The sequence below is a fragment of the Orycteropus afer genome, unplaced genomic scaffold (genome assembly GCF_000298275.1).
Source record: "Orycteropus afer afer isolate SDZICR_OR568_19922 unplaced genomic scaffold, OryAfe1.0 scaffold00010, whole genome shotgun sequence".
NCBI classification, from domain to species: Eukaryota; Metazoa; Chordata; class Mammalia; order Tubulidentata; family Orycteropodidae; genus Orycteropus; species Orycteropus afer.
Window position 1 is genome coordinate 3,143,318 of NW_006921597.1, and position 25,523 is coordinate 3,168,840.

Below are 25,523 nucleotides of genomic sequence, written 5' to 3' on the forward strand. Positions count from 1 at the left end.
GAAGAGTTGATGCTTTTGAGTTGTGGTGCTGGCGAAGAATGCTGAAAGTACCATGGACTGCAGAAAGAATTAACAGATCTGTCCTGGAGGAAGTGCACCCGAAATGCTCCTTGGAAGCGAGAATGGCCAGGCTTTGTCTCACCTATTTTGGTCATGTTGTCAGAAGGGACCATTCTCTGGAGAAGGATGTCATGCTTGGTAGGGTGGAGGGTTGATGAAAGAGGGGTAGGCCTTCAACGAGATGGATTGACAGAGTGGCTGCAATGATGGGCTCAAGTATAGCAGGGATCATGGAGCTGGCGTAGGATCAGGCAGTGTTTCGTTCTGTATATGGAGTTGCTATGAGTTGGAAACTACTCGATGGCACCTAACAACAACATGATAGCACTTACTACATTCCTGGGAGCTGTGGTGGCATAGTGCCTAAGGCATTTGACTGCTAACCAGAAGGCTGGTGGTTCAAACCCACCAGTCACTCCTCGGAAAGAAGATTGGGCAATCTAATTCTGTAGATATAGTGCCTCAGAAACCCAGAGAATTGTTGCTATGAGTCGGGATCGACTCAACGGCAGTGAGGTTATTATTATTATTATTATTACATTCCATTACTATCATTTGTTTATATAGCTGAGCCTCCACTCCCAAGAACCTAGCACACATACTAAAAGAATATATAAGTTTCTACAGAGCAGAGACTGTGTGTTTTCCGATTTTATATCCCCAGTACAGTACTTGGTGGAGTACACTGAACACATACATTGTTTATTCAAGAACTGTTTATTTACTGAATATAAAAATTATCAAAAAGAAAACTTCTGAACTCTTAAGAATTAGTTCTTATGGTCTACATGGTTGGAGGGGACATTAAGCTCAATTGGCATAACATACTACACAAAAACATTGTTCTACATCCTACTTTGGTGAGTAGCCACAGGGGTCTTAAAAGTGGCCATCTAAGTGCAACAATGGGTCTCTCCTTATCCAGAGCAAAGAAAAATGAAGAAAATCAAAGATGCATGGAAACAGTTAGTCCAAGGGACTAGTGGACTATGGGAACCTCTGCCTATATGACCATGAGACCAGAAGAACTAGATGGTGCCCGGCTACCACTGCCAACCACTCAGAAAGGGATCAATGCAGGAGATCCTGGATAGAGTGGGAGAATAATGTGGGGCAAACCTCAAAATCATAAAAAGACCAGGTTTACTGGTCTGATAGAGACTGGTGAAACCCCCAAGACTATGACCCCTTCAGATCTGGAATTGAACTCACTCCCAGGGCTTCTAGCCAAACAATAGACAGACATATAGGGTGAACATTTATATAAGGTAGATACACTCCTCAGAATGATCAGTCAATGAACAGGAGGTTAGTATTTGTTCAGGGGACAGGAATGCATAGGAAAGAAGGACACAGGGAAGAGGTAACTACAGGGAGGAAGTGGGAAGAGAGCTGTTACATTGTGGGGAATTGCAGTCAATGTCATGAAACAAAATGTGTATGAACTGCATTATTGGAAAATGAATTTGTTCTGTAAACTTTCACCCAAATCACAATAATTTTTTTGAAAGAATTAATTATTAGGGTGTATAGATCCATGAATAGACTTCACAGGTCCATGAAACCCATGAAAATGTGAACAAAAAGTTATTTGTATATATATTTGGGGAGTGGGACAGAGAATACATGGCCTGTTAGGGAGAATTCTCAAAGGGTTCCATGACCCAAAAGGTACTGAACCATGCTGTCTTTGGAGTGGACTGAAAAATAAAGGTAATAATATTGTCATAACCTTAATTGCTACTCCTGCTATTTCTTTGCTGCAGAAAAATTGAAGAACTGAGTCAGAGCCTTGCTGCCCAGGAGAGGCTGGTACAACAGCTATCTAAAGAGAAACAATTGCTGCACCTGTTGGAAGAGCCAGCTAGCATGGAAGTACAGGTAATGTTTGGGCTATGCTCCCCAAGGAACTTGCCTCCTACTTTCATGAGTCCCACTTCTTAAAAATATATCTAAGGATATTGTTTATCTATTTCTATGTAACATGTTACTGCAAACTTAGCAATTTAAAATAACATACATTTATTATCTCACAGTTTCCTTGGGTCAGGAGTCCAGGCATGGCTTCACCAGGTTCTCTGGTCAGGGTCTCAACAAGTCTGAAATCAAAATGTTGACTGAGCTGCATTCTCATTATCTGGAAGCTTGCCTAGGGAAGGAGCCACTTTCAAGCTCCCTCAGGCTGTTGGCAGAATTCATTTCCATCTATCAGTAGAATTCTTGGCAAGTTGCTCCTTAAAAGCTGGCACCGAAGAGAGAGGAAGGGAGAGAGAGAAAAAAAAACTGTTGCTTCAAGCATCTCACCTGTAAAATCACCCTTTTTTGAAGGTTTACCTTATTAGGTCAAGCCAACCAGAATAATCTCTCTTTTCTGTTAACAAAATCAACCTGATTAGGGACCTTAATTACATTGGTAAAACTCCTTCACCTTTGCCACATACCATAACATATCTACAGAATGATATGCCATCACTCATGCCATACTGTATTAGTTAGAAGCAAGTTAAAAGTCCCACCCACCCATACTCAAAGGCAAGGTGTGGGTATCAAGGGTAGGAATTAGGGGTCCACTTAGAATTTTGCCTGCTGCATTGATTACTACTACTACATCTTAGAATTTTGTCTACTACAGTAATTTTTGACTTTATATGTGCAATGTGGTTTTAATATTGATGAGAGAAGCCTTACTGGTAGAGTATATGGTGAAAATAACTGCATTGATTTTCATCCATATTTTTGTTCTTGGAAGTTACCTCAGAGGGAACTCCCTTCCTCCATTTGACTTTTAATTTACTAAAAAGATACTTTCTAAATAAACTCTAGACTATATCTGTGCCCAAGAAGTATTAACAATTACCAGGTATTCTTATAGGTCTTAGACCAGTGATAAAGCAAAACATGTGAGGATTAATTTATTAGTTCACAAATATAGAGGTTGGTGTTAGACTAAAAGAGCAGTGATAAGAATCCGTTTAAAGCAATGCTTCCCAACCTTTTCCATGTACATGTACATGTAGCAAAGGATAATATTTGTAAGGCTTAGAGGTAAATGGATGGAACTTCTCACTTGGAGGTGGTCAACCTGGGTGCTTAGGCCACAATGAAGGCAGAGGAAACCCTTATTTTGGCCACATTTAAGGAGCCCTCATGGTATGGTGGTTAAAAGCACAGCTGCTAACTAAAAGGTCAGTGGTTGAAAGCCACTCCACAAAGAAAAATGTAGCAATCTGCTGCTGTAAAGATTACAGCCTTGGAAACTCTATGGGGCAGTTCTACTCTGTCCTAATGGTTGCTTTGAGTTGAAATTGACCCAACAGCAACAAATTTGTAAACTTTTAGGTGGTATCTTCAGTTTTGTTGAAAAGTTCCAGTTTAACACAATGAGGAAATAGTGTGTATGCTTGTAATTTGACAGACATGAATAAAAATTAATGGTCATAGTTTCTTTGAAAATTAAATACTGAAATACATTAAATGGTTTTGAAGGGATTCTTGAAAGGATTCCATGGAGTTTTTAATTTGAAAGAATTCCACTGGGAGTCAGGAGACTTGGATACTAATCATGATTCATTATTTATTACCATTTCTAAAACAGCCTGAAGTGGTCAAGGCAGAGAATGCAGCCTTCTAGCAAGCATCCAGATAATTCTCAGAAAACTTCTTCCTTCTCCCAACATACATTCAGATTTCAAAGGAAGGAAAATGATTTGGTCACTGTGCTCCTAAAAAAAAAAAAAAAAAAATGAAGCAATTATTATGTATCTTAGGAAATTTTAGCCACACTTAAGTGGTTCAGATTGATTTATGGAAACCAAACAAAACCAAACTCACTGCTGTGGAGTCGGATCCGACTCATAGCCACCCCTCCTTGAGTTTCCCAGGCAGTATCACTACAGAAGTAGATTGCCCACCCTTCCTTCCAAGGAGTGGCTGAATGATATAGTCAAATCTAAGATCAGAGAAAGAATCCTACTCCTTTGAGATAATCCTCACTGGTAGAGTATATGGTGAAAATAACTGCATTGATTTTCATCCATGTTTTTGTTCTTGGAAGCTACCTCAGAGGGAACTCTCCTCCTCCATTTGACTTTTAATTTACTAAAAAGATGCTTTCTCAATAAACTCTAGACTATATCTGTACCCAAGCAGTATTAACAATTACCAGTTATTCTTACAGGTCTTAGACCAGTGATAAAGCAGAACATGTGAGGTTTAATTTATTGATTCACAAATATAAAGGTTGGAGTTAGACTAAAAGCGCTCCTTTGATGACTGATTCCAGTATGAATTGCCAATATAACATACTTGTTTCAGACTGCATTTGAAGCAGTGACATTCACAGTGATTTTATGTACAGGTATAAATCTTCCTGGATTTGTATTGGAGCTTAAATTGTAAAGCAGTTGGGTTTGTGGAAGGCTGTGGTCTGCAGTGGGAGCCCTGACTCCATTTTGAGGCTTGATATAAGTTTCAGATACCATTTGTTTTTTTTTTCTGACCATTAAACCAGCATCGTGGCTATGCATGGACAAATTCCAAGACAGAGAGAGAGCGGCAGTTTGCCTTCAGGAAGAAAGTGGTCTCTTTTCCTCTATTACAGATTTTAACTAGGGAAGCAGAGTGGTATGGAAGAAAATGAGCTCAGGTTTTGAAATCTGAATCTCACTTTTAGATGTATGGCCTTGGACAAGTTACATAACCTCTCCAAATATTATTTCCTCATCTGTAAAACAGGGATAAAAATCTCTAATGTTTAGCAATTTGCAAGGATTAGAAATAATACATATGAAGTACCTACCATATTGCTCGAAACATGATTAACTATGATTTTTATCCATATTAACATCTGAAAAAAGAGTAAATCTATTTTTAAAATGAGTAGCAGATATAAAGACATAGTCCTATACTCCTACAGAGTAAATTTCACACACATAGTAATTATCTTTGTCTTTCAAAAAACAAAGATAAAATTAAGTTAAATATAAAACCAAACTTCCTTCCTTGGAGTCATTTCCAACTCATAGTGACCCCTATAGGGTTTCCAAGGCTGTGAATCTTTATGGAAGCAGACTGCGACTGCCTAATCTTTTCTTCCATAGAGTGGCTAGTGGTTTTGAACCACCGACCCTTTGGTTAGCAGTCAAATACCTTAAGCATGGTACTACCAGAACTCCTTAAGTGTAACTCACTGCCATCATGTTGATTTTGACTCATAGCGACCCCCATTGGGTTTCTGAGGCTGTAAATCTTTGCAGAAGTAGATTGCCCCATCTTCCTTCCATGGAACAGCTGGTGCGTTTGAACCACTGACCTTTGGTTAACAGCCAAATTCCTTAACCACTGCACCACCAGAGCTCACTTAAGTGTAGCTGTTGCTTATTAGTAGATTAATGGTCACAGTTCTACCTCTTGACCTATTAGCCTTGCACATAGAAAAATGTTTTTATCGATAAAGACTGAATTAATTTCTAATTTGTGTTACTGCTTCCCAAAAGGACCACAGTAGAGTGAGAATGGCTTGGGGCAAATGGGTCATAATGATGATTATATCTCACTTTAATGTCTTAAACAAAAAGAAATATTGAAGCACTTTCTATGGCATCTTGGAAGTATTTAGTCATACTCAAGTTGTTCAGATTATTATAATATAAAAATCTAGAATTGAATTCACAGCATTTCTTAAACATATATTCCAAGTGTAATTGAAATATTTATCGATAAACATTGTGCCTAAGGCATTTGACTGCTAACCAGAAGGCTGGCAGTTCAAACCCACCAGCCACTCCACGTAAGGAAGATTGGGCAATCTACTTCCGTGGTGATATCACCTCAGAAACCCAAGGAGGGGTCCCTATGAGTTGGATTCGACTTGACACCAGTGAGTTTGTCTTTTTTTTTGGTTTATTCAACTTTTCTATAACAATAACATCAGCACAAATTGTAGCATTTTCTACAGTAGTGCTCGAAACCAAAAAAACACTGCCATCAAGTCCATTCCAACTCATAGCGACCCCCACTGGGTTTCCGAGGTCGTAAATCTTTACAGAAGTAGGTTGCCCCATCTGCCTTTCATGGAGCAGCTGGTGAGTTTGAACTGCCAACCTTCCAGTTAGCAGTCAAATGCCTTATGCATCATGCCACCAGAGCTAGGCACTATTATAGATACTTTATGTATTAAATTAATCCTGAAAAGAACATGGAGGGAGATATTATAATATAAAAGCACTGCAATATAAAAGAGACATATAAAGAGAATAATTAATAATAAAATAACGTTTCCTTTAACATGTAAATTCTTGAGCACAATTACATTAAAAGAGTTAAAGAAATTGTCAGATGATCATACCTATACATAAAGTCTGTGAATGTCACAACTTCAAATGTAATCTGATATAGGCATGTGCTGTATTGGCAATTCACAAACTGCAAGTGGCAATGCCATTACTAATGAGATTTTCTGAAAGGGTGAAAAACTCATGGTGAATTTCCAAACCAAACACAAAACAATCCACCCTTAACTTACATAGTGATTTTATTAATGGAAAATTCAATATATGTTAAAATTGTGTTCATATACAGCAGAATTAAGTTCTAGGTGAAGATGTTTATAAACAGTTTTATTACTTCAAGTGGTGCCCAGTTGAACATTTGAAAGTCATTCAGAATTTCAGATAATTCTTTGTTCTGCCCACTGCAAGTTATGTAGCACTTTTACCTCACTCATCATTTTGACAACAAAAACAAGAAACACTCCTACACTTCCAAAAGGTCCTTTAGGAGATAAGTGTGGAAATAGAGATATACACATAATGCTAAAGGGACCCACAGATGAGTGGGATGAACTCTTACCTTTGCAAGTGAGGAAAGACCTCACCCGAAGGTCACCCTGAGTTTGGCCTGGTAAAAGCTGAGTATAGCTTGCGGAAAATCGGGGGAGGACTGTCCTGTCAGGGAGAACTGTATAAGCAGTGTTGTGGAGCATAGTCAAGGAGTTGGAAGTAATTGGTGTTACCAGAAGGAGTCCTGGTTTCTCAGTGGTTAAGTGCTCATCTGATAACCAAAAGGTCAGCTGTTCAAACCTACCAGTAGCTCCATGGAAGACAGATGTGGCAGTCTGCCTCTGTAAAGATTTACAGCCTTGGAAACTCTTTGGGCAGTTTCTACTCTGTCCTATGGGGTCACTACGAGTTGGAATCCACTGTCTGGGAGTGGGTTTGGTTTGGTTGGTGTTGCCAGAACATATGATAAGTGTTGGACTTCATGTTGTGAAGGCTATAAAGAATTTTTAAAAAAAAATAGCAAGGGGAATAAAAGCATATGATTTGCATTTTGGAAAAGCAATTCTGGTGGTTGTACAGACTGAGGATAGATTGGAGAGCAGATAACTGATACCACAAATCAGTTTGGCACAGCCATTAACTGCTTCAGCAAGTCCATTCTGTGAATTACCATACCAGTGGCTGTGGAGTCAACTTTGACTCATGGCAACCCATTTGTGTTAGAGCAGAAATGTGCTCCATAGGGTTTTCAATGACTGATTATTTCCTTTTTTTTAATTGTTATTTGGGAGAAAATTTACAGAGCAAATTCATTTTCCATTCGACAATCAATACACATTCTGTTTTGTGACATTTACTGCAATCCCCACAGCATCCTTCCCACTTCTTCCCTGTGCCCACTCCTTCCCTTCTTTCTTCTTTCCCATCCCCTCCCACCTTCCTAGCTCTGTTGTTGTTGTTGTTGTTATGTGCCGTCAAATCGGACCCAACTCATAGCAACCCCTCCTTGGGTTTCCAAGGCGGTAACACTATGAAAGTAGATTGCCCAACCTTCCTTCCGAGGAGTGGCTGGTGGGTTTGAACCTGCCTTCTGGTTAGCAGTCAAGTGCCTTAGGCACTATGCTACCAGAGCTCCTTTGGCAAATGCTGTCCTCTTGATCTCCTATATGCTTGATTGTTCTAATGAGTACATACTCTCCTGGTATTATTGTTCACCTTATAGGCCCATCTGTTGTTTGGCTGCCAGTTGAGTCATGGGAGTTAAATTCAGTTCCTAGTTTGAAGGGTGTCTAAGGACCATAGTCTGGGGGAGGGGGGTTCCACCAGTCTCCATCAGACCAGTAAGCCTGGCCTTTTTTGTGATTCTGAGGTTTGTTCCATATTTCCCCTCACTCTCTCCAGGACCTCTCATTGTGATTCCTTTTAGAGTGGTCAGCAGTGGTAGCCAGGTATCCTCTAGTTCTTCTAATCTCTGGGTCAAGGAGGCTGTGGTTCACATGCTCCATTAGTCCTTCAAACTAATTGTTTCCTGCATCTTTGATTTTCTCACTCTTCTTTGCTCTGAATGGGGAGAGACCAATAGTTGCACTTTAGATGGATACTCACAAGGCTTTAAGATCCCATTTGCTGCTCACCAAAGTAGGATGTAGAACCTTATCTTTGTGACTATGTCATCAGTGGCTAAATTTTTGGAAGCAGATTGCCAGGCCTTTCTCCCAAGTTCCTCTGGATGAACTCCAACCTCCAACCTTCTGGTTGGCAGCTGAGCACCATTTGCATTAACCATTTGCATCACCCAGGGACTCCATTCTGTGAATTGGATAGGTCTAAAGAATATTACTAAACCAATTTTGAAGAACTTTTTCTTGCCCCTCTGTATATAGTAATGTAGTGTATAATAAATCTGTGACACCTTGAGCCTATGCTGTGGATATGATCCTTGTCTGCTAACAGTAGCAGCACCATGGTTTCCCTGTATGACAGTCAAACCTTTGTCTGTCACACCACCTCTCACTGCAGGAGCTATACTTCTACAATGTGGAAAGTACAAATTCTATTTTAGGCTTTGGGCCAACTCTGCAGAGGCCAAAGAATCCTCTCATTGCCTGCAAAGCCATCCCGGGTATCCTTTACTGATGCTGGACACGAGGGAACTTGAGTTCTGAGGATTGATTTCCTTCCTCCACTCCCCCAACCCCTCTTTCCTTATTTAAACCAGCTGCTGTTGAGTTGATTCTGACTCATGGCAACCTTGTGTGTGTGTCACAGTAAAACTCTGCTCCTTAGAGTTTGCAGTGGCAGATTGTTTGGAAGTAGGTTGCCAAACCTTTCTTCTGAGGTACTTCTGAGCAGACTCAAACCTCTAGCCATTTGCAGCTGAGACTAGCACAGATGGACCTTAGAAGAAGAGCTTACGTAGCTTCACTTCCAGGTTTGAACTGTCCAAGTGCAGAATACTTATTACTTACCTCCCATAGATGAGTATTTCTGATCTGGTCCCAGTATAAAGGTCTAGATCAAGGTATAATCTCAGAGTATAGGAAGTTTTACTTCAGAACCTTCATACCCTCAGTAAGATAAATATTTTTTATAAAGATTACTTTATTTAATAGGTTTTACCATCTCTCCAGCTATTCTCCTTTTCCATTCTTCAACATATTCTACAACATCCATTATAGCTGGAGTATAGTTGAACAATACTTATGAACTTGTATTATATAATCAATTTCATTTTGTTGTTGTTGTTTGGTGTTGTCAAGTAGACTTGTAGTGCCCCCTGTGACAGAGTAGAACTGCTCCATAGAGTTTCCTAGGCCATAATCTTTATAAGAGCATATCTCCAGGTCTTTTCTCTCATAGAACCACTGTGTGGGTTCCAACCATCAACCTTTCAGTTAGCAGCAGAGCACTTAATCACTGTGCTACTAGAGCTTTTTAATTGACTTCATAGAACAACAAAACAATGCTATAAACTTGAAACACCAATAAATTACATCACTCCATGTTTGTTTCCAGTCCTTCTCGATGTTTCAAATTATGTTGTTGTCATCAGAGTGTTGTATCACAGCTTTTGGATACAGCTATGCTTCAGCGGGAGCTCTGGTAGCATAGTGCCTAAGGACTTGACTGCTAACCAGAAGGCTGGCGGTTCAAACCCACCAGCCACTCCTCGGAAGGAAGGTTGGGCAATCCTACTTCCGTAATGATACTGCCTGGGAAACCCAAGGAGGGGTCGCTATGAGTCGGGGCCGACTCGACGGCAAATAACAACAATGCTTCAGCAGCGAGCTGTGGTGGCATAGTGCCTAAGGCATTTGACTGCTAACCAGAAGGCTGGTGGTTCAAACCCACCAGTCACTCCTTGGAAGGAAGGTGGGGCAATCTAATTCCATACTGATACTGCCTCAGAAACCCAAAGAGGGGTCGCTATGAGTAGGATCTGACTTGATGGCAGTGAGTTTGGTTTTTTTTGGTTATGCTTCAGTAGCTTGTCCACATCCTTCCACTAGGGAGTCAGAAAATCTAATCAAGTAAAGTGTACAAAGGGTTTTTTCCTCCTCAGTGAAGCTATCCACAAAATTGTAAGGAAATATTAGCAATTGTTTTTTTTGTTGTTGTTATTTGCCATCGAGTCAGCCCTGACTCCTAGTGACCCCTCCTTGGGTTTCCGAGACAGTTATCACTAGGATTGCCCAACCTTCCTTCCGGGGAGTGGCTGGTGGGTTTGAACCGCCAGCCCTCTGGTTAGCAGTCAAGTGCCTTAGCCACTATGCTACCAGAGCAATTGTTTTAGTTGTTGATATTATTCCCTTCTACACAATAGTGGAAAATTTATCACAGAGATGCTTTTAAATGAAACCAAACCTGGACAGTGTGAAGGCAGGGGGAATGATGTACTTTTTAAGCATATTTTAAAGCAAATATGACACTCATTATCTGGTTTTTGCAAACCACACAACCCCCTGTCGATAGTTACCGAGGTGCGCTATACCATTCGGCACATGTGTGCATTATTTACTGGGCACATTGTATGCGAAAAAATATGGTACTTGTAAAAGGAGGTGTGGAAGAATTCTTAATTTGTTTCTTTCCTTTTTTTCCCCTTCATTTTTCCCCAGTATAACTTAAACAAGATTTATTAACATATCATTTCACGGTTGGCTTAAAAAATGAAACAGGACAGCAGAATTAGGGAGAGGCACAAATTAAGCAAGCAGGACTCTCCCAGTCACACAAAACAGTAGACACTCAAGCTGTTGCATTTATGCTTTCTTCGGAGCCTAATGTAAATAGCACTACATGCAGTGAGGCATATTTCCCAAAATAGCAAACATTCCAGCGTTACCATGGAGAGATCTGACGTGGAGGTTAAGGCAAGAACACTGTCTAAATGCTCAAGGCAGAAACTGAAAACCTCACAGGGAGCTCATGCTCATGCAGCTCCAACCAACTTCATACAAGGATTTTATTTTAATTTTTTTTTAGAGCAGCTATTCTGTATCCCCACCTTAAGCAGATGAATGTTGAAGCTGGAGCCACTTTTACAAATCTTCATTCATCAGCATCGTCTCCCAGAGACTGTATCAGCTAAGGCAATCATTGCTCTGGCCTTATAGAGAAGCTAAGCCAAACCCACTGCCACTGAGTCGATTCAGACTCATAGTGACCCTATAGGGCAGACTAGAACTGTCCCGTAGGGTTTCCAAAGCTATAAATCTTTACACAAGCTGACTGCCTCATCTTTCTCCTGTGGAAAAGCTGGTGGGTTCAAACTGCCAATTTTTTTTTTTTTTAACCTCCTAATCTGGGGGCTTCAAAGGCCTGAAATACCTTCATTCACAATGAGGGTAGGGTATAGAACCTTAACAGTGCAAACACTCAGGAGAGGAGGATCAGGAAGCCAGTCACACTGACAGTGCCAAGCCTCCAGGGGCTTACCTTGAGTAAGGACAGAAAGCACATAATTCACTTGCCATGTGCATGTTAAGCAGCAGTAAATGTACCTTCAAAACTCAGATGTGTTTGTGTTTGTGAGCTGGACATGAAACAATTTCAACCTGTCCATGCAAAAATGGATTTAACTCCTGAAAATCATGTGTGATTTGAGTGCCAGCTGCAGCACTAATTTGCAGAGCTCTCCACACATACAAAGAATTGACAATGACATGAGCCGATGGGAGGTAATGTGGGAAACTGTGAGGCTAATGGGCTAACAGCTGAATTCTTTAATCACTGTGCCACCAGAACTCATAGAGAAGCAGAGGAGGTAGAAAACATTGGGCTTCCTTTGCAGCTTCTGGAGCTCTGGTGATGCAGTGGTTAAAGCATTTGGCTGCTTACCAAAAGGTTGGTGGTCTGAACTCATAAGCCACTCTTCAGGAGAAAGATGAGGCAGTCTGCTTCTGTGAAGATTTCAGCCTTGTAAACTCTATGGGGGCAGTTCTATTCAGTCTTACAGGATTACTATGAGTCAGAGTCGACTTGAGGATGGTAGGGTTTTTTTGTTTTTATATTTTGCAACTTACTGAGCAAATTACAATTTATAATTTATATATAATAATGTATACACAATGTACTTGTTGAGCAATCATAATGCACAGGGTACTACTGTTAAGTGAAAGAAGAGGAATCCAAAGATACATAAGGTTCAGTTTCTGTCTTCTAGAAATTACAGTCTAATTGGAGAGGTAGCAAAGTCACTGACTGGGGGAAAAAAAAGCAAGAGAGAAAGGAGAAATCATCATGGGTTAAGGTGGACAGTGAAGGGTTTGAACTGTAAAGAATGAGTAGGTACATAATGCAATTTAATGACATTATTTACACATTGTGTTATCATTCTTGCTATCTCTACCCAAATTATTTCACTTCCATTAACTTACACTCACTGCCCCCTAAACTTCTCATCTGTGCTTTAGAGTTACAATTGTCAATTTGATTTCATATACATAGAAATCAAAATTCATATACATACAAATAAAAATCAGAGATAATTCTTTAAAAACATAGCAAGCTCAAGGCACATATTTTTTTTACTAATTGAGTTAAACTATTGTTTGATTTAAAGATGACTTCAGGGCATAGTTTCTGTTCAAGGCTTAAAGATTATTTTAGGGCAATATATTCAGAGTTCATCCAGTCTCAGTGTGTCCACTAAATCTGGATGTCATAAGAATTTGAAATTCTGTTACAGGTTTTTTCCCTTTTGATTGGGAATCGTCCATTGAGTCCATGATGAAAATATTCAGTAATGGTACCTGAGCACCATCCAGTTCTTCTGGTCTTATGGCAGAGGCAGTAATTCCTGGAGGCAATTAGATCTGCAGGCCAGTTCCTTCTCCACTTCCTGGGTCTCCTTCTTATGCTGCTTCAGGTGAATAGAGTCCAATTGTGTCTATTGGATGGCTGCTTGCAATCTTTTAAGACCCTAGGTCCTATTCACTGGGCTGAATGAGTAGGATTTTAATAAATATAGAAGAAAAAGAAAGTCATTGATTTATTCATCCATTTAGTGATTATTACCTCAGTTTAGTATGTACTTGACTGCTAACCAGAAGGCTGGCGGTTCAAACCCACCAGCCACTCCTCAGAAGGAAGGCTGGGCAATCTACTTCTATAGTGATACCGCCTTGGAAACCCAAGGAAGGGTTGCTGTGAGTCGGATCCAACTCGACGGCACATAACAACAACAACAACAACAACAGGATGATACTGTTCTAAAAACTTCAAAGATACCAAGTTATGAGTCTTGTTATTAAGGAGGTAATGGGAAGAATGCCAGTGGACACACAAATTACTGGTACATAAGTGCTTCAGCAATTCACAACAAAGGAAAAATGCCATTTGAGAAGATCAAGAAATGGCAGCTTGAAGGGGATGCTGGAAGGCTGGATAGGATTTTGATAGGAGGAGATAGTATGGCAGGAAAAAACATTCCAAATAGATGAGATGCAGAGATGGGTAAGTTCAGGGTAAGGTAGCAATAGGGTCATGGTTGAAGCATTTGACTACTAACCAGAAGGTAGGTCGTTCAAACCCTCCAGCCACTCCACGAGAGAAAGATGAGGCAGTCTGCTTCTGTAAAGATTTACAGCCTTGGAAACTCTATGGGGTTCTGTTCTATCCTAAAGGGTCACTACAAGTTGAAATTAACTCAGTGGCAGGGGGCTCTTGTTTTTGGAGTGGGACAATGAGTTTAGGCTAGGAAGATAGATTGGAGCCACAGCCAGGGGGCCTTAAATGGCATGTTAAGAAGTTTATAATTAATGGGTAAGTCATTGGATCTCCAGGCTTTTGTGCAAGCAAGTGATATCTGAATTTTGTTTTAAAATGATTAATGTGGAAGCAGGATAGAATAGAGGGGAAAGAAGTTGAGAGGATTATGGAACTTTGTTACTTAAGATAGGAGGTCATCACAGGGTAACCAAAGATGGAAATTTTGTTCTAAGACTGGTGGGTTTGAACCACCAAACTTCTTGTTAGCATTCAAATGCCTTAGGCACTGTATCACCAGAGCTCCTTAAGATACAGGTAGTCCCCAATTTAACATATTCTGGTTCTGACAAACTGCACTTAGGACCATTTGGTTTTTTTGTACATTGTATTGTTAGTAAAAACTATTACATACAATATGGCAATGTATAACTTGCTGATTTATCATTCTCAGTTGTTCACTCACAGATGGTCAAAGATCAGATTTATAAAGATACTGATAATAAAAGACAATACAAATATGCCTACTTTTTGAAAATTTGCTTTTATGAAAGACCTGAATTAGTACCTGTTTTTGCTAACTGTAAGAAATCCAAAGATTTTTGCTTTTATGAGAAAAGGCAAAAAATGAAACTAGCATTTGGGATTTTTTTGCAGTGTGCTATTAAAGAGATAGCATAGACCCCAATAGCAAAGGTGGCATTGCCAAGCCACTTCTTCAGGAAGTACATTCAGCATTTCAGCATCAAGTTGCCACAGCTTTGGGCTGTGTGTGAACACTGTATGTTAATGTTATTTTAGGTTTTATGTATTATTTGTTATGATTTGTTAAGCTGGTTTTTTTTTGGATCTGGGAATGCTCAAAAATTTTTCCCATATAAATTAATGGTAACTGCTTCTTCATTTACACCATTTCAGCTTACAAAAGATTTCATAGAGAACACTGTACTTTTGGATAGCAGGGAAACCTGTAATAATGTAAACTGAAAAAAAAAAAAGAATAAAAAAAGAGGTATTTGACTTACATCAGAACCAACTTACAACAGAGTTATAGGAACGGAACACCATCTTAAGTCAGGGGCTATCTGTGTAATAAATAGTTCATTCATACATTCATTAATACATTCTATCCACTCCTCGGAAGGAAGGTTGGGCAATCCTACTTCCGTAGTGATACTGCCTCGGAAACCCAAGGAGGGGTCGCTATGAGTCGGGTTTGACTCGACGGCACATAACAACAACAACAACATTCAATGACTTTATTGAGTGCCTGCCATAAATATCCCTTATTAGAATAATAATGTAAGCTCCCTGAAGGGAGGAACACTTGTGGTGCAGTGATTAACACACTTAGGTGCTAACCAAAAGGTCAGTGGTTTGAATCCACCAGCCACTCCACAGGAGAAAGATGTGGCAGTTTGCTTCTGTAAAGATTTACAGCCTTAGAAACTTTATAGAGCAGTTCCACTCTGCCCTATAGGGTCACTGTGAGTCAGATTCAATGCCATTAGGTTTGGTTTGGTTTACCATGGCCAGAACTGGTGTTGTTAGGTGCTGGAGAAATAGAAAGAATAAGAAAGGCAGGGCCCTTCTTCTCAGGGAACTTACATTCTAATGAAGGATATAGATAAATAATCAAGTAATCACACAAACAAATAATTGCAAATTGTGATAAGTGCATTAAAGAAAATAAAGAACCAGAGGTTGGCAAACTTATTCTGTAAAAGACCGGATAGTCAATAATTTACTCTCACCAGGCATCTCATGAGTGACATCATTTTTAAACCCTGTGTGGCAGTCCCTGGCATACCACCATGTGTCCAGGGAAGACAGGGTATGGTGCAGTTAATTACTTGGTATGACTTTACTAGCCATAGTCTTTGTAACTCCCACCAGATTACTGGATGGGACTAAACAAATAAGGTGTGAAGAACTCTGATGTTGGGACCGGTTAGTTTTTTCACTTTGCCAGCCTTAAAATGAGCCTTCCTAGAGACAGAGAGGGGTTCTCACTGCCATCAAGAGAGAGAGCTGGAGGTGAAATAGCCTGGATCCTTAGACCCAAGATCCTTGCACTGGACCTCCGTGGCAAACATGTCTGGCAGAGAGAGACACCCAGCAGAGAGAGACATCCAGCTGAGAGAGACTCCTGGCTGAGAGAGATGCCCAGCTGAGAGATGACAGCAGAGGAACCAAGAGGCAGGAGACAGAGCAGTGGCCTTTCTGGCCCACTGAGTGAGAAAAGTGAGTGCCCTTGGGCAGGAGGCTTGCTGGAGGAGGGAGGTGCATGTAGATGTACCTATCAGCAGAGCTAAAAGAGCTTGGTAACATTTTCCTGAGCAGGGCAGAAGCCAAAGTCCAGAGAGGTGTGCCTGAGGGCATAGCAGAGGGGAGACTGTCCTGATGAAAGAACTGTATCCTGAGAGAGTTCCTGAACCTGAATTGTAACCTGTTACTTCCCCCAATAAATCCCATAATCATGAGTATTGTTTGTGAGTTCTGTGTGGCCGTTTCAATGAATTATCAAACCCAGTAGAGAATTAGTGAGTATGTGGGAGGGATGGTCAGTGTCAGAATTGGTAAAAAGGTTTGGAGGGTGGTGGTAGCATGTTTGGCCCCATAGGAGTATGCCTTGGGCTGCTGATGGTGATTTTATCTCCCCTCTTATGAGGCTGGAGAATGTCAGAAGATATCACCTCCATGTCCTTTTTTGCAGTTGGTGTCAGAAGTGGGATTTGTTGCAATGTCTCTAGACTCATGGAAAAATGAGATTTTGTAAGAGAAAGAAAGAAGCAGCCTGGGAAGTGAAACTTTTGATTCTTAAATGGTTACTTTGGTGGTTGTTACCTGTAATGGTGGAAAGGAGTATACAGATTGTATGCTGTAGCTGAGGGGAGAAAGGCCTGAGGCAAGAGCCATGCTGATTAAAGGAAATAATTGATCCAAAGCCTAGGCCTTTTGGTTACACTTAGCCAGAGGCCCAAGGGTATATGCATAGCAATGGGAAGATAATTAAAGTGAAGAAATGAAACTGGAATGTTTTAAAAGGAGTATGTGTTTTGGATTATGTGTTTATCTGAATGAACTATGTATGTTGAATGTTCTCTTACCCAGTTGTATGTTAGAAAAGATTATTGAGTATGGATAAGAGAGAGCATGTAAGTCTGCCTTCAGCCAATATTTGATTGGCTATATTAAAAGGAGAAATAAAATTAATCCAGAAGAAACAGGCTTTAGTTGCCCAGAAGAAACAGGCTTTAGTTTCAAGCCCTGTGTGTAGAGTATAGGGGGCTTAGGTAGAACACCTGAACCCCACCCAGAACCTTGCATTTCAGACCAGCCAGCCCTTCCTCTCATCCCTAGCCTCTGTGGGCTAGGTCAAAGAGTACCAAACTCTGACTGTTTCTTTATTGCTGCACTTCCCCCATTTCCACTCATCAAGTAGACCCAGGTTGTCAAAAACAAGCAGCATTCAAGCCTGCTACTAGCCAGCTCCCTTTAACCTCCAGTCCTGGAAGGGGTTTCTCTCATAGACCACGACTTTTCTTTCCAGCCCACTGAATGAGAAAGCTGAGTGCCCTTGCACAGGAGGCTTGCTGGAGGAAGGGGGTGCACATAGGTGTACCTATCAGCAGAATGGAAAGAACTTTGTAACACTTACTCAAGCAGGGCAGAGGCCAGGCCAAGAGGCCAAGGGCCAGAAAGGTGTTCCTGAAGGCATAACAGAGGGGAGACTGTCCTGATGGAAGAGCTGTTTCCTGCAAGTGTTCCTGAACCTGAATTGTAACTTGTTACTTCTCTAATAAACCCCACAATCATGAGTATTGTCTGTGAGTTCTGTACGGCCATCGCAACAAATTATTGAACCCAGCAGAGAAGTAGTGAGTGTCATGGGAGGGATGGTTGGTGTCAGAACTGGTAAAATGGTTTGGAGGGTGGCGGTATGTTTGGCCTCATAGGAATAAGACTTAGCCGTCTGATGGAGATTCTGTCTTTCCCTTATGAGGTTGGAGAAGGTCAGAAGATGTTGCCTCCACATCCTTTTTGCACAGGGTGACCTGGAAGTTCAACTACTTCCTTAAGACCATCCAACTTTTGGATGATTATCTAAAATGCTTCACTGTGGGAGCAGACAATGTGGGCTCCAAGCAGATGCAGCAGATCTATGTGTCTCTTCATGGGCAGGTCATGGTGCTGATGGGCAAAAACACCATGATGCTCAAGGTCATCCAAGGGCACCTGGAAAACAAACTGGGCTATAGAGAAATTTTATCATGCATTCAGACACAATGTGGGCTTTGTGTTCACAGAGGAGTAAGTTACTGAGATTAGGGACATGCTGCTGGCAAACAAAGTGCCAGCTGCCACCAATGCTGGTGCCAGTGGCCCATGGGTGTGAGTCCTGAGAAGATCTCTTTCTTCTAGGCTGTTGGCATCACCACTAAAATCTTGAAAGGCACCATTGAAATCCTGAGTTATGTAGCTGATTAAGACTGGAGATAAAATGGGAGCCAGCAAAGCCCCCTGCTGAACATGCTGAACATGTTCCCCTTTTCCTTTGGTCTGATCCTGCAGCAGGCATTTGACAATGACAGCATCTACAACCCCAAAGTGCTTGAGGTCACAGGAAACTGCATGCTTGTTTCCTAGAGGGTGTCTGCAATGTTGCCAGTGTATGTCTGCTGATTGGTTATCCAACTGCTGTCTCAGTACCCCATTCTGTGAGTGGGTACAAGTGAATCCTGGATTTTTCTCTGAAGTCTGATTACACCCTGCCACTGGCTGAAAAGGTCAAGGCTTTCTTGGCTGATCCATCTGCCTTTGTGGCTTCTGCCCCTGGGGTGGCCACTGCCACTATGGCTGCTCTGGTTGCTGCTTCAGCCCCAGCCAAGGCCGAAACAAAGGAAGAGTTGATGAGGATATGGAATTTGGTCTCTTTGACTAGTCACCAAAAGAAACCAACTCAGCCAGCTTTATTTGCGAAACAAGGAAATGAAGCCTTATTTCTCTTAAAGATAATAATTTAGGGTTTGCATACCGTGAGGTTTCTGGCATTATAGCACAAAACTAGCCATACACAATAAGAAACTAGCATAGCTGTGTTCCCATAAAACTTTATTCACAAAAACAGGTGGAGAAGCTGGACTTTGCCCATGGGCCATAGTTCACTGATCCCTAACATAGAAAATTAGAAGGTAGGGGGCATGCTAGATAAAGGGAAGATGGCAATCAAGAGTTCAGTGTTTCCTTTGGTGATTTTGATATGTCTCTGACAAATGCATGTGCAGATATCAAATACAAAAAAACCCAAACAAACAAACCCCAAACTCACTGCCATTGAGTCAATTCTGACTCATACAATCCCCGTTGAGTTTCCAAGGCTGTAAATCTTTACGGAAGCAGACTACCTCATCTTTCTCCCAAGGAGCTACTGGTGGGTTCAAACCACCAACCTTTTGGTTAGTAGCCAAATGTCTTAACTACTATACCACCAGAGCACCTTAGATATCAAAGATGTAGTTGGCTATTTGAGAATTAAATTCAGAGCAGAATTTTAGGATCAAGATGAAATTAGAAGTCACTGATATACAGATGGAAAGAGGTGAAATGACTTAGGAAGAAAATGAAGAGAGGTGAAAAGGGTCTAGGACTGAGCTCCAATAAACAACAACAAAATTCGGTTATACAAGAAATATCACAGGCTACTTGGAGTACAGGAGGCAGGACCTGAGCATGAGCAAAATCTGGGTGGGCACCATAGCCAGGATCACCACCACTGAGATGGTGAAGTCCAAGATCCAGGTTCTGCAGCAGCTGGCCAATAATGCTGCAGTGCAGTGAGTTACTGAATATGGCTCTTTAGCCATGGTCTTTGTGACTCCCACCAGAAGACTAGCTGGGACTATGCAAATGTGAAGTGCTTATGGCCCACCAAGGGGATTGGATAGCTTATTAATAATGTAAATAAGTGACATGGCACCCTTATTGGGGTGGGACTGTGCAAATAAAGTATACGGAACCCTAATTTGAAGATCAGTCAGTTTTGCCATCTGCTGGGCTTAAAATGAGCCATCCTAGAGGCACAAAAGGGGATCTCAGTACCACCGAGAAAGAAGAACTAGGAGTGAATTGTGTCCTTGGACCAAGATTGCTGTGCTGAGATGACAACAGAGAGATGGCAGAAAGATAGTGGCAGCAAAGGCAGCAGAACCAAGAGACCAGCAGAAGACAGAACAGTGGGCTTCCTGGCCCATGGAGCAAGAAAGCTGAGTGTGTCCAGGAGGAGTCTTGCTGGTGCCTCTCTGGGCACCTATCTGCAGAGCAAAAAGACCTTCATAACACTTGTCTGAGCAGGGCAGAGGCCAAGGCCAGAGACAAGTGTGCCTGTGGTACAGCTAAGAAACTGTCCTGACTGAAAAACTGTATCCTGAGTAATTTCTGATCCCTGTTACTTTCCTAATAAATCCATAATCATGAATATTGTCTGTGAGTCCTGTGTGGCCATTGCAATGAATTATCAAACCCAGTAAGAGTGTTTGTTGTGGGAGGGATGGTTGGGATCAGAATTGGTTAGAGGGTGACAGCATGTCTGACCTCTGCTTCATAGGAACCAGGCCTGGGCTATATTGATGTTCATCTTGATTCTCTCTCCCCCCTTGTGAAGTTAGAGGAGTTCAGACGCTGTCCCCACACCCTTTTCACAGATGCTGGGAAGAGGTGCCTCCAGTGGGAAGTGGAGGGGTAAAAGTGGGCCTGGGAACAAGCTGGGGCTGAGGTGGCCTCCTTGAACTGTGGGGTCCAGCTTGTCGAAGAGGAACTGGAAAGGACTCAGGAGCACCTGGCCACTGCTCTGAAAAAGGTGGAGAAGGCAGAGAATGGTGATGATGAGATTGAGAAATGTATGAATGTTGTTGAAAACTGAACCTTAAGAGATAAAGAAGAGATGCAATTCCAGGAAATTGAACTCAAAGAAGCTAAGCACATTGCAGAAGAGGCAGATTGGAAGTATCAGGAGATGACTCGTAAGCTGGTGATTATTGAAGGGGACTTGGAACACACAGAGGAGCGAGCTGAACTTGCAGAGTTCTGTTGCTGAGAGATGGATGAGCAGAACAGACCAGAACCTGAAGTGTCTAAAATGTCTGAGTCTGAAGACAAATATAGGAAGAGATAAAGATTCTTACTGATAAAGTCAAGGAGGCAGAGACCTGTGCTGAGTTTGCTGAGAGATTAGTAGCCAAGCTGGAAAAGACGGTCATGATCTGGAAGATAAACTGAAGTGCACCAAAGAGAAGCATCTCTGTACACAAAGGATGCTGGACTAGACTCTGATGCCCAGGATGAGATGTACAGTACCCCAGTCCCACCCTGCCACTGCTCCTCCCCTTGACCTTCACTCAGCTGGAGCCCTGCCTGCCCCAAACTGACCTATAAACTGAGTGCTGATCTTTAACTGGAAGTCTGCTTTTTCCTCTTGTTGGGCAATCTACTTCACTTGTGATACTGCCTTGGAAACCCAAGGAGGGGTCACTATGAGTCGGGTCCGACTTGACAGACAGCACATAACAACAACAACAAAGTCCACCCTCCTGCCCTCAATCACGTTTTTTTTTTTTTTTTTTCTGCCAAACTGTCTCTGCCACTCCCCAGAGATTCTAACTAGGCTGAGGCTGAGCACCTTTGGGAACAACATCTAAGGAAACAAACAGTGCAAGTGTTTTTAAAAGCAGGTTGTGATGTACACATTTTGCGATACCTTTCTTGTTGTAGCTACCATATGTAAAACATTCCAAATAACTCCACAGCTCTGAAGCAGCAATCTAATTCTTTTCTCCCTTTTGGAAGGTAACTTTTCAGCTTAATGCATATTGCCCTTTCCATAGAGGAGGGAAGGATGTATGTTGTTGTTGTTGTTATTTACCATCGAGTCGGCCCCGACTCATAGCGACCCCTCCTTGGGTTTCCGAGACAGTATCACTACGGAAGTAGGATTGCCCAATCTTCCTTCCGAGGAGTGGCTGGTGGGTTTGAACCGCCAGCCTTCTGGTTAGCAGTCAAGTGCTTTAGCCACTATGCTACCAGAGCTCCTAAGGATGTATAGGCCTACCTTATTGAGAGCTAAGGAGCTCTAGCAGCGCAGTGGTCAAAGCATTTGGCTGCTAACCAAAAGGTCAGTAGCTCGAACTTGCCAACTGCTCCATGGGAGAAAGATAAAGCAGCCTGCTTTGTAAAGATGTACAGCCTTGGAAACCCTATGGGGGTGGTTCTAGGATCAACTTGATGGCAGTGTTTTGGATTTTTTTTTTTTTTTCCTTTACTGAGAGCTGAACATAGCCAAGGGAAAGACTCCTTTGGTAACCCTCATTGCTCTGTACAAAGCACCAGCTGAACCAGAAAGGTGATTCTGGGAGGAATTAGCCAAAAAATTATAAAAAGTGCTGTTTGGGTGTTCAGCTTTAAGATATCTTGGAGTAAGGTAATTTTTATTTTATTTTTATTCAACAAAAGTGATCAAAAATTAATATGATGAGACTTCTGAGATCAAAGTGTGTCCCATCCCTTCGCTACCCCCTTCCCAACTACTCACAGAATGGATCATGTGCTCCTGTGTTGGAGTGACAACTTACTTGCTGTCCTTCCTCCTTTTTAAAAAGACAGAAAATTATGTTTCTGGCACTGATTCAGCCATATGAAACTCATCTCATCACCCTATTCTGGGTCTAAAGATGCTGTCCCTCAAAGTGCCATCTCAGAGTGCTTGTATCAGTCCTTTCTGCAGAAATTTTGAATCTTACATAAAATGCTTTTTTTTTTTTTTTTTTAACAGAATAAGGGAATTTTATTTTTATTTGTTTGTGATTCATAGGGTTTTTATTACCTACTTATTATTATTATTATTATTATTACTACTACTTTATTAGGAGCTCTGGTGGCCTAGTGTCTAAGGCATTTGACTGCTAACCAGAAGGCTGGCAGTTCAAACCCACCAGCCATTCCTGGGAAGGAAGATTGGGCAATCTACTTCCATAGAGATACCGCCTTGGAAACCCAAGGAGGGGTCGCTGTTATGATTTGGGTGAAAGTTTACAGAACAAATTCATTTTCCATACAACAGTTTCTACACATTTTGTCTCATGACATTGAGTACAATTCTCCACAATGTAATAGCTCTCTTCCCACTTCTTCCCCATAGTTACCTCTTCCCTGTGTCCTTCCCTCCCATGCACTCCTACCTCCTGAGCAGTCTTCCTGTCCAAACACTGCTCTTCTGTTCTCTCATGATTGATCTCTCCAAGGAGTGTTATCTTCCTGATGTAAATGTTTACCCCATATACCTGTCTGTTTGGCTGGAAAACACAGGAGTGAGTTCAATTCCAGACCTGAAGGGTGGCTAGGGCCCATAGTCTCAGGGTCTCACCAGGCCCTATCAGACTAGCAAACCTATTTTTTTTTTTCTTATGATGTTGAGTTTCGCTCCACATTTTTCTCCCACTCTATCCAAGATCTCCTGCACTGATCCCTTTACAAGTGTTTGACAGTAGTAGTTGGGTATCATATAGTTCTTCTGGTCTCATGGTTATAGGGGCTGAGGATTGCATGGTCTCCTAGTCCCTTGGATTAATTGTTTCCATGCATCTTTGGTTTTCTTTGTTCTTCTTAGCTCTGGACAAAGAGAGACCCATTGTTACATCTAGATGGCCACATACAAGCTTTTAAGATCCTAGTTGTTACTCCTCAAAGTAGGATGTAGAACAATGTTTTTGTGTAGTATATTATGCCACTTGAGCTTGATGTCCCCTGTGACCATGGTCCCAAGCCCACAGGTCCAACTACTCCCTACCTCTAGGTACCTGGCTGTGGCCAAGAAGCCACCACAACCTTGCCCCTTGTCAATTCTACTATACACCTGGACATTCTTACAGCACATACAAATACGCATGTAGAAACATTGTCTGCTAACCCTGTACATGGTCATGGGCACACTACCCCCTGCCTAGACATACCTGATCTTTCAGCCTGTCCACCCATCTATCCACCTGTAGATCAATGCTTTCCATCACTGACAGTGTAGCACGGTACCTGCAAAAGGGTTCATCTTTGTTTTCTGTACCTATCATGTAATTCTCTATGGCTTCCTCTTCCTCAATGCCACCATATTGATCACTCACATTTGGTGAATTGCCCTTCCCATCACCCAAATAAATACTTGTCTCTACTTATCTACCAGTGTTCCCTCCCCTCCCCTCCTACCCCTCCAACAAAGAAACTTTCCTTCCATATATAACCCTTTCCTTGACTTTTTTACAATAAGAACTAATATAATATTTGTCCTTCTGGGATTGACTCATTTCACTCAGCATAATGTTCTCCAAGTTCATCCACATTATGCGGTGTTTTGTAGATTCTACATTATTCTTTAGTGTTGCATAGTATTCCACTGTGTGTTTGTACCATAGTTTGCTTATCCATTCTTCTGTTGATGGGAACCTAGGTTGTTTCAATCATTTTGTGATTGTAAACAGTGTGTTGATGAACATGGGTGTGCGTATATTTGTTCTTCTCCTGGCTCTCACTTATTTAGGATATATACCTAGTAATGGGATTGCTGGATCAAATAGTATTTCTAATTCCAACTTTTTAAGGAATCGTCATACTGCTTTCCACAGTTATTCTATCATTTTACAGTCCTACCAGCAGTATAGGAGAGTCCCAATCTCTCCGCATCCTCACCAGCATTTGCTATTTTCTGTCTTGTTGAACTTTGCTATTAGTGCTGGGGCAAGATGGTATCTCATTGTTGTTTTGTTTTCCATCTCAGTGCTTAAGGCGTTTGACTGCTAACCAGAAGGCTGGAGGTTCAAACCCACCAGCCACTCCTCGAAAGGAAAATTGGGCAATCTACTTCCGTAGTGATACTGCCTTATAAACCCAAGGAGAGGTCGCTGTGAGTTGGATCTGACTCGATGGCAGTTTTTTTTTTTTTTTTTAATGGCTAATGATTATGAACATTTCTTCATGTGTTTGTTGGCTGCCTAATATCTTCTTTGGTGAAGTGTCTATTCATGTCCTCTGCCCATTTTTAAATTGGATTATTTGTCTTTTTGTTGTTGAGGTGTTGGAGTTTTCTATAAATTTTAGAGATAAGTCCTTTGCAGGTGTGTTGTTGCTGAATATTTTTTCTGAATTAATAGGCTCTCATTTAATTCGTTTGGAGAAGTCTTTTGAAGCACATAAAAATTTAATTTTTAGAGAGTCCCATTCATCTAGTTTATCTTCTCCTGTTTGTGCATTTTGGGTTATGCTTGGCAGTCTATTTATGCCATAAATTAGCGCCCCTAAATTTGCTCCTAGTTTTTCCTTGAGGAAATTTATAATTTTAAATTTCACATTTAAGTCTTTGGTACTGATGTTGTTTCATTTTTCTGCAAATGGATATCCAGTTTTGCCAGCATCATTTGTTAAAAGGACCATTTC

General features: G+C 41.3%; 1 protein-coding gene across 1 annotated transcript in view; it reads left to right on the forward strand.

Moving 5' to 3' along the window:
* Positions 1 to 25,523, forward strand: part of LOC103203440 (myomegalin-like) — a 286,474-nt gene that overhangs the window by 143,235 nt on the left and 117,716 nt on the right. The window contains exon 8 of the mRNA XM_042781979.1: positions 1,827 to 1,941. Within this exon, the coding sequence (XP_042637913.1) occupies positions 1,827 to 1,941 (115 nt within the window). The remainder of the gene's footprint in view (positions 1 to 1,826; positions 1,942 to 25,523) is intronic.